The sequence below is a fragment of the Babylonia areolata genome, chromosome 18, assembly GCF_041734735.1.
Source record: "Babylonia areolata isolate BAREFJ2019XMU chromosome 18, ASM4173473v1, whole genome shotgun sequence".
Taxonomy (NCBI): Eukaryota; Metazoa; Mollusca; class Gastropoda; order Neogastropoda; family Buccinidae; genus Babylonia; species Babylonia areolata.
In genome coordinates this window covers 62,973,254-62,983,429 of record NC_134893.1, presented here as the reverse complement: position 1 = coordinate 62,983,429, position 10,176 = coordinate 62,973,254, and the positions used below count along the sequence as shown (strand labels likewise).

Genomic DNA, 10,176 nt, shown 5'->3' with positions numbered 1-10,176 from the left:
CATACTTACCGTGAACCAACTAGTGCAGACTTAATTTTGTATCTAAAATGACGTTTAAATAACATACTTACCGTGACCCAACTAGTGCAGACTCCGGCAGGGGTCTGACATTCCTGTCCTGTGCAAACTACTATCCGCCTATGCGGAGAAAACGAAAGTACTATGGCCGATAACCTCCCGGAAGTAGGTAACCTCCCCTTTGTCCCCATGCCATCACCAGCGCAGCGAGCAGGGAGAACAGGAAGCGGGGAGGAAGGGAGGGTCTTAAATTTGGGTCACGGTAAGCATGTTATTTAAATGTAATTTTAGATAGAAAATTTCCTTTTAATTACACATACTTAACCGTGACCCAACTAGTGCAGAATAGCACGACAAGGTGGAGGGCTCGCCTGTTCTACTGTCTGTGTGCTGCGATGGCCTGCTGTGCAACTACCACAGAAGCGATGCGTCTTGAGCCATCATCCTGCAGGCGTGCGACGTCTCTCGGGTAGAAGTCAATGAAGATGGCAGGATTTTCCCAGTAGGCAGTATCCATGATGTCTTGCAGCCGTGCTGAGTGCGCTAAGGCAAGAGAAGAGGACCATGCTCTGACTTCATGTGCTCTGGCTGAGGAGGCATCAAGTCTCAATCCTACATCTGCATACACATCTTTAATCGCATTGACTATCCATCGAGACAGCAACGTTTTGCTAATGTCACGTGGATGGTCCAGGTTCCAGCTAATGAAGAGGTGGTGTTTGGACGATCGGAAGGGACGCGACCTTTTAAGGTATATGCGCAGGGCCCTGACCGGGCAGAGGAATCTGTCCTCGTCATCATGGGCCAGTATGGAAGAGAGCGGTTTGATGAAAAGAATGGGAGGTGTACTGGGAGTTTGATTTTTGGCAAGAAATTCAGGGAGGAATCTAAGTGAGATAGATCCGTCCGGCTCAAAGGCTATATCTTGTGTGATGCCACTGAGGGCTTGAACCTCACTACACCACCTGCCTGAGGCAAGTGAGATGAGAGAGTGTCTTCATGGAGAGTAGCTTGAAAGGAGCTATAGCAAGGGGTTTGAAGGGGGCCTTGTGGAGGTATTGTAGGACCAGAAAAAGGTCCCAAGAAGGGGTCCGGAGGGATTTACTACCTGACTGAGGGAGGCCCCTCGGACCAATGCCCTAAGCAGGGGGTCATCTGAGAAAGAGGGCCCGCCCAGTTGCCGAAGAGTGGAGCTGATTGCAGCGCGATGGACGCGTACTGCAGAGGTAGAGAGGCCTTTGGAGGAGGAGAGGAAGGCAAGAAAGTTGGCGAGATCCATATTGGATGGGTGTGTGGGATTGACTGAGTGGGTTGAGCACCAGGAGAGCCAGCGGTTCCAGTGTGCAGAGTAAACGCCTTGAGTGCCTTTGCAATGTGACCTGCACACAAGGTCAGCTGTGTCATCGGAGGTGCCTAGTGCTGACAGAGATTTCCTCACAGTAGCCAGGCGTGTAGGTTGAGAACCTCTGGGTTTCCGTGGGGGATGCCCGAGCGGGGCTGGACTAGGGAGTGTCTGCCGATGTGAAGGTGGAGAAGGTTGGGGAACCACGGCTGTGCTGGCCAGTGGGGTGCGATGAGAATCAAGGTGGCACTCTCCAGTCTTGCCTTTCTGAGGACTTTTCCCATGATGGGAAGTGGGGGGAAGGCATACCCCGAAAGGTTGGACCAGCTGATCGATAGGGCGTCTATGGCCCAGGCCTGTGGGTCTGGGACTGGGGAGACGTATGTAGGAATGTGGAAGTTGAATCTTGTGGCGAAGAGATCCGCATGTGGTTTGTGCCAATCGTCCCAGATTGGCTGAAGTGTTGAGTGTGACAGGGTCCACTCCGTTTGTAGCACTGTGTGGGATCTGCTGAGGTAATCTGCTAGAATGTTGAGCTTGCCTGGGACATGCCGTGCTGTCAGGTGGATGCTGTGCTCTTGACACCACAGGAGGACTGTCTCCACACGCAGGGACAGCTGGTGTGAGTGAGCTCCCCCCTGTTTGTTCACATAACATGCTACCGTCGTGTTGTCCGTGCATAGCAAGATCGACCTGTGCAAAATGTGGGGGAGGAAGTGCTGGAGGGCAAGGAAGACCGCCTCAAGTTCCAGTTTGTTGATGTGCCATGACTGCTGTTGCGGGGTCCAAGTCCCCAACGCTGTGTGGTTCTCCATGTGTGCACCCCAGCCGATGTTGGAGGCATCTGTGAACAGTTCTGCATCCGGTGTTGGGTTCGAGATGGGAACCCCGGCGTTGAGCCACTGCATGTCCATCCAGTGCTGGGTCGACTGTGAGAACCATGTGCCTAGAGGTATACAGGTGTCCCATGTCTGTGAAGACTGGGACCACCTGTCCTGGAAGTGACGCTGAAATGGACGTTTGTGTAGTCTCCCTAGTGGAACAAGTGCAGCAAGGGACTCCATGAAGCCTAGCAGAGAGGCAAGTTCCCTGGCAGACGCCGAGGTTGCCTGTGATAGTTGAGAGAGGAGGCTGTGTAGCCTGTGGAGGCGAGGCGTGGCCGGACGTATGGTCATTGATACAGAATCGATCGCCATACCCAGGAATTCAAACTGTTGAGAGGGTTCTAGTTCCGATTTTTCTGTGTTCATTAGAAAGCCCAGTGATTGGCACTGGTTCCTGACAAGGTTCAGGTGATGCTGGCAGAGGGCCTTGCTCTCCGCAAGGATCAACCAGTCGTCTAGGTAGACCCTCAGGCGTATGGCCTTGCTCCTGAGGGCTAAACATAGTTCCCTGACCACCCTGGTGAAGACCCATGGGGCTGGTGCAAGGCCAAATGGAAGGGCTCTGAACTGGAAGGACTTGCCTTCCTATGAGAAGCGGAACCACTTGCGGTCCCTGGGATGAATGAGGATATGGAAGTATGCATCCGTGAGGCCTAGGGAGACTGCCCAGTCTCCTTGCCTGATGGATTCCCTGATTGACGCAGGTGATTCCATGCGGAATGGTTTGTGCTGGAGGTACTTGTTTAGAGGAGAAAGGTCTAGGACTGGCCGACATCCGCCGGAGGCTTTGGGGATGACGAAAATGCGGCCGAAGAAGCCTGGTGACAGAGGAGGAGCTTCCTCTATGGCCTCTTTCTGGAGAAGAGAGAGGATTTCATCCCGCAGGGCTGTCGGGGGTGGGGGGGAGTGAGAGGTAGGCGGAACCCCGACCCTATCAACCGGAGGACTCACTCGCATGCTGGGAGAGACAGCCACGCTGCCATGTGCCTGGATAGGCTGCCTGCTGGCTGCTGTTGCGTGAGTGGCGGGTGAAGGGTGGGGGTAAGTCATTGGGGGTGGGCCGGTCTGGAGGTGGCTGATGGCCTGTGTGGAGAGCGGAATGTGTGCGGCTGGTGCCTGTATGCCCTGGGCTGGCCCCTGGGTTGCGCCCTGGCGTTTGAGGGTGAAGACTGACGCGGGTGCAGTCTGAAGGTGGTTACGTTGTTGCGCCTGAAGGTGTAGGGTTGATGCCGCGGAGCGTGCCGCAAGTGTGCCAAAGCGCGGAGAGGGCCTGTGCCAAGGGCAAGGTCCCTACCCAAGTCTGCGCGGCGTTTTATGGCCGCAGTGGGGAAGCCCTGACCAAATAGGGAACCGTCGGTGGGGGGAAGCGCTCTGAGGAAAGCGTGCTCTGGCGGAGAGCGCATATATGGAGAGCGAGCGGTCGAGCACAGCATCCCTCCTGGCCAAAATAACATTCATGTAGGCCTGTGACTGTATATTGGCAGACCGCATGAGGAGCTGGCTGATCTGCTGTACAAAAGAAGAGAAGATGGTGATGTCAAGGCTGGCTGGTTGATCAGTGGGGGTTTCCATCAGTGCTGTGGCAAGGCCTGCAAGGAAATTGGCGGCAGTCGATTCAAGGGACAATCTGGCAGCTTCCTCCAGATCCATCAGGAATCTGTTGGGCTACTATGCGATTGCCATGTGAGTTGTGCGGGAGGAGTAGTAGGTCTTCCTGAGAAAGAGGCAGGGGTCTTTGAGGAATAGGACCCGGAGCTAAAAGTGGGGGCTTTGAAGTGGGTCTGGGCAGGGTTTTCAAGAATTACCCTTGACCCATTGCGGCTGGAAAATTTGGGACAGAGTCTGAGGGGACATCGCTGATGGGTTGGCCCCTGATGCGTGCCAGTGTATTTTGCAGGGCATCAAGTACCTTGGGCGACTGTGTAAGGGCGTAGTGAGGGCCATGGGAGGACCTGTGGATGCCCATAATTTCCATAGCACCGCGGGTTTGAGGCTTGCCCGGTGCTTGAATTGTCTCCACCCTATCTGGAGTGTAGGAAGCTAGAAGGGCTAGTGTTTCCTGCAGGAAAACCAGCTGATTATCCTCTGAAGGTGGTTCCTCTGTGTCTGTGTCACCATCAGAAAATGTCTCTTCAATGGCATAGGATGATGAGTCAGGCTGTGTGCTGAGCACGTGACCGGTGTGGTTGCACTGGGTGCTATGAGTGTGTCCTGTTGTAGTGGAGAGGAGCTGCTGGGGGGTGGCAGAGGATGGTGGAAGGAGATGTGCTGCAGTAGAAGGAGCAGTAGCAGGAGAAGGTGTGGCACCAGGAAGCAGAGTGGAGCATAACTGCTGCAGCAAGTTAACAATGAGTTGCTGACTGTTTGGTTGAGCAGCTTGCTGAGAGACCATTAGTGGCTGGGAAACAGCAGCAGCTGGCGGTATGGCAGATGTGGACATCACTGCATTACTTGCAGGAACCGTGCACGTACCTGCACTGTAGGCAAGGCGCAGTGCCGGTGCAAGGGAAGTAACTGCGGCGGTCACCGGTAAGGGAGCCGAAGCAGGAGTTACCTCCCTTGGATCGGAAATTCTTGACAAGTGGAGGAGTGCATGTGTATGGGCAAGCGTGTCCCCTAGTGGTCCACCTTCCTCCCTGCACATGGGGAGGGCATCCCTACGCACCTCGGTTGCCAATGGATCTGAGACGGTCGAGGCATGCCACGTGGGGGGCTTGTGATCCGATGTCACGGCCGCCACCACGGACGCATCGCACATAGGCCCAGTCTAGCGTGCGGATCCAGAGCAAATGTATGGTGTTGTTTCCCCAAAGGGTTTGTGCTATAATCCCTTGTTGAGACTGGGCATGGGGAAAGGGATAGAGGAGGTCGACTCGGGCACTGCCGACTGGCAGAGCCGAGAAATCGCGGATCGCGTCGAGTCCATTTGCGGTTAGAAATTAATAACATCAATGGTACCACTGACCTGTGTTTGGGGTAACAAACCTTTAGAAGTCGCCAGAGGAGGCGTAGGGGGTAGTGGGGGTCTGGAGTCAACTGGAGGTAGTACAGGAAGTGGAGGTGGTGTGGGGTTGGCATTGTTGAGAGAGCCAGAGGCAGAGGGCCCAGAGTGATCGCGAATCGATTGCAATCGTGCCTTAATTTTAGCCCGATCTCCCAATCGAGCCACATAATTTTGCAACCTGTTTGAAGACATAATTGGACACAAAACAGAAACGCCAAAGAATCGATAGAGAGATAGAAAATGCGAAAAAGCTTAGCTGTATGAAGTGCACAGGAACAGGTGTCGAGATGGCTGCCGGAAAAAGAGGGCACTAGCCAGGGGGACAAAGGGGAGGTTACCTACTTCCGGGAGGTTATCGGCCGTAGTACTTTCGTTTTCTCTGCATAGGCGGATAGTAGTTTGCACAGGACAGGAATGTCAGACCCCTGCCGGAGTCTGCACTAGTTGGGTCATGGTTAAGTATGTGTAATTAAACGACGCTTTCGAAAGAGCATTCCTTTTTTAGTTTTGACAGATCATCGGTAAACGATATAGAACTGCCCATCAGCTTTTTTTTTCTTTCTTTTTTCTTCTAGAAAACGGACACTCCGTTTTTAATGCAAATGTGAAAACAGATTTCCGTGCCTGGACTGAAGAGCTGCACCCTTACAATCTGACACCAATCGCACTTGGCCTTGTCCGCAGTGTCAATTTTGTGAATGGCGTTACCTACCCGTAAAGTGTTGTTGTTTTTTTTTTATTCTTCACTTCTGTTTTCACGATCTCATCTTGCCAGAGCCAGTTCCACTTATTATTCACTCCTTTATCGATCTCTGCTGCAAAAATCCTCTAATCCTTTGAGTTTTCTCATTTTGTCAGTGACTGAAGACTTATCTTAGCCCGCGAGTGAGTTTTGTAATCCTGACCGAATACAGATAAGCTAAATGATGACAGAGGAGCAATGGAACACTTATTCTCAATTGGTTCGCTTATCCAAACATGGGGTATTTTAGCAAACGCTGTGGGTCTGTTTTGCCGATTGGTCGGACAACGTTCGTGCAATCTTCGTGGGTCGGAAAAAAACCTTGCCCCCCCTCCACCACTCTGATTTTCTCAACGGATTTACGCGGCCTCTGGTGCCAATTTTCCGTCGGAAATCCGACTATAGTCGGAAAAATCTCATGCCTGACATGACACTCATTTTGTTCCTTGGGAAAGTCCTCTGGATTAAAGCCTATACCAAAACCAAGCAAGGATCACCTTAATCTAAGCGGCTAACACACTCTATCAATGCAAAATGTCACTGGAAAGCTCACAGATTGCATAACAGCAAGGAAACTCACAGGAGATCTTTAACAGAGGCACAGTCTCCCTCCAAATCAAGGCGGGTACAGAACAGGTCAGTGTACATGGGAAAATCTGACTGCTTTCGCATATGCGGTAAATGAAGGATTTCAGACAAATGAGTAAGCATTAGCATTAGCAAATGACCTAGAATATCCATACAATTAACTCTAGTTTGCACAAATTATGCTGCTACTTAAGTATGAAGTAAGTGACACTAACGAGATTTCCAAGCACCAGCACTTCAGGAAAGAACTGCCATCCAACATCTAGGAGAGTGGATTTTTACACCCAATAAAATTTCCATGCGACTACTACTGGGATCTCAACTCTCTCCCATCCTCTACAATTGTCCACATGAAGGACTTGCTGATGTGCAGCTTGTGTGCTTACTTTAGCAGACGATGGCCTTGTCTTTAAAAGATGCTCAAGAAAAAATTGCAGCCATCCAGAAAAAACTGAAAAATACCACCCAATGGTATCAGGACACAGCATCTTCTATCAACCTGGTAAACCCCCAAACATTGCTGTGCTCTCTCTACAACATAACTGTGAACAAAGTACAGCTAACTCAATTGACGGAATTCAGATTGAAAAAGAATCTTGCCAGAATGCTGACCTGAAGAAAACATACTGAAAGGACCACTCTGAATCAGGGATAGGTCTCTTAGCAAGTCACTCATACATGACACACACTGTGCAGTGTCAATGTTCATTATCAGAGTGCACAGTGTCAGTGCCCCCTTACTATGTTTAGGTTTGAAGACATCCACCTGCTGCTGTCAGTGTACAGCGTCAGTGTGCAGGAACTGTTTCAGTGTACAGTAACAATGTCAATGTACATGACAATGTACTGGAACAATGTCAGTGTACAGGAATGGTGTCAGTATCACAGCACAGTGCCACTTTATTGTGCTCTGGGTTTAAGGAATCAAGAATGTCAATGTCAAAGTCGATGTCAGTGTGCAGTAACAGTGTCAGTGTCACAGTGCAGTGCAACCTTACTGTGTTCTGGGTTGAAGGAATCCACCTGCAGCTGAAAACTGCCAGAAGCCCCCGCGCCAGACACCCTGTCCCACATGCCTGTCTCACAGCCGTGCTCCATGCACCGCTTCAGTCTGTCAACACACATTGTGTCACATTGTCATCTGTTCATCACACAGTGTGACACTATGAAGGGCACATAGATACAACTGTGAATAAAACTATGCGTAAGTGAAATCATGGAAATAATTGCTATCTCTGTTAGTCTATATCCCACATGTCAGCTGACAAGACACACACTCTTGTGTTTTACATGTATGTTGAAGTTGGTGTTGTGTTAACTAAGGTAATAAACAACAGGACCTACTTGATGTCCACTTTGCCAAAGTATTTTTCTAAGATGGTGGTTGAGTGGTAAATAAGGCAACAAACAAGACCTACTTCATGTCAATGTCCACTTTGCCATAGTACTTTTCCAAGTACTTCTTGATGCGGCCAAAGGAAGCCTCCTTGGGTTCAGCCATGTAGGTCATTGCCAGGGGAAACACATCGTTGATGGTTTGAGGGTTGCTGTGTTGGGGGTCAATCCGTCCTGCAATCAGCATTGTAGCAATACCATCCTCAGTCACATGCATTACTTGAACTGTCCTCTCACATCATCAACTGTATCCTGTCACATCTTTGATTGTTTTTATATTCTGTCGTTGTCATCTGTTATATGTCACAACTGGGACAACTTGCTTCTGTCACTGTCATGAGACATGTTGCTATCTATGTGATGTGGAACAAGTCTGTCATCTTGTGATATGCACTGACATTCTGTCTGATGGACCAACAACAGACACTGTTAGCACAGTGCTGGCCCCCACCCCAATCCCTGTCTTCTGGTGTCAGACAACCCAACCTTGTCTTCTGGTGTCAGACAACCCCACAGCAATCCTCTCCACATTGAAATCAACAGTCATTTTCACACTTCAAATTCTATGAGTTGCAGTGACTCATATTTGTAATGCTGAAAACTTTCAGTTTGGGTCCAGGGGCCAGTAAAACAAGATTAAGGGGTAATTTACAAAATAAATAATATTCAAAACTGTCAAATGGTGAATGGAAATCCATATAATTCAGACAGATTCACGCCCATGTCATTCACAGATCCAAACTCCCATGACCAACACTGGCAACACTCACTGGGCTTTGCTGTCCGTTTCCTCTTTTTCTTGGCCTTCTTGTCCTCCTCCTCCTTCTCTTCTTCCTTCTCCTCTTCTTTGCTTTCCTCGGTTTCATCCATGCTGTCCTCTGCATCCTTTTTCTTCTTGTCATCACTCTGTTCTGCAGAGGAGTCTTCAGTTTTCTCTTGGGATCCTTCACTATCCTCTCCGTTTTTGTCAGCAGAGTCATTCCCTGACTCAGCACTCTCCTCCCCCTTGGCTGTCTGAAGGAAGCCACAAAACTGGTCAAAACAAATGAAACTGGTAGAACAAGAATGAAACACTGAGGTTCTTTAAAACCCTTTTGTCCATGTCTTATTTTTGTTTTCTTCACACTAAAAAGGATATGTATGTTTTATCCAACTCTAATGGTGATATGTAAACTTTGATAAGACAAGAAAACAGATATTTTTTTATATTATACATGCTAAACACACATTCTAACATATAGTAACAAGGAGTGTAACTCAGGTATTTTAAGTGTACATCATGCACACAGAATGAGCAGTTTCATAACAGCAGTGTGACAACACTGATGATGATGGCAGAACCATGTAATCATGGTGACATATAAGTGTCACTACAAAGTTGTTGGAATAAAGTGTTGTGCACTGTCACAAGGGCACATTTTAGTTGTACTGATCAATTAAACTGGGGAAAACTGACATGACATCACTGTCTTCTTTTTTAAACAACTGCTGCCAAAATAGATTGTGTGCTTTTGTAAGGGAGTGAAATTGTGTATGTAAGTGAAAGAGTGTAAGAGAAAAAATGAGAGCAAGCATGTGTGTGTGTGTGTGTGTGTGTGTGTGTGTGTGTGTGTGTGTGTGTGTGTGTGTGTCACCTTTTTTGAATTCTTCTTCTTGGACTTGGCCTCTTCCTCTGTGTCAGGGGGACCAGGCAGTCGGTAAAACCCACAGAACCCTATGCCCTTCACCTGAACATGCACCACACGTCAAATCACTATTACAACATCATTCAAACATTTGAAAAAAAAAAAAAAAGCCATCTATCAAATGATGGGCGCAACAGCTAAGCAGTTAAAGCAGACTTTCAATCTCAGTGTCCCGGGTTCAAAGCTTGGTAACGGCGTCTGATGGGTAAAGGGTGGAGATTTTTCATATCTACCAGGTCAACATATGTGCAGACCTGCTTGTGTCTGAACCTCCTTTATGTGTGCATCAATATATGCACACAGATCAAATACACATGTCAAAGATCCTGTAATCCATGTCAGCATTTGGTGGGTTATGGAAAGAGAACACACCCAGCATGCACACCCCCAAAAACGGAGTATGGCTGCCTACATGGCCGGGTAAATAAACAAAATGGTCACACATGTAAAATGTTACATGTCTCATTGTCTGTCTGAGTGTGTATGTATGTGTGCCTGAAATCTGACTGAATGACAAA

General features: G+C 48.9%; 1 protein-coding gene across 1 annotated transcript in view; it reads right to left on the bottom strand.

Moving 5' to 3' along the window:
* LOC143292987 (uncharacterized) overlaps nucleotides 1–10,176 on the bottom strand; it is a 54,820-nt gene that overhangs the window by 20,420 nt on the left and 24,224 nt on the right. The window contains exons 6-9 of the mRNA XM_076603750.1: nucleotides 9,608–9,700; nucleotides 8,744–8,987; nucleotides 7,997–8,147; nucleotides 7,577–7,689 (exon numbers count right to left, since the gene is read on the bottom strand). Of these exons, the coding sequence (XP_076459865.1) occupies nucleotides 7,577–7,689; nucleotides 7,997–8,147; nucleotides 8,744–8,987; nucleotides 9,608–9,700 (601 nt within the window). The remainder of the gene's footprint in view (nucleotides 1–7,576; nucleotides 7,690–7,996; nucleotides 8,148–8,743; nucleotides 8,988–9,607; nucleotides 9,701–10,176) is intronic.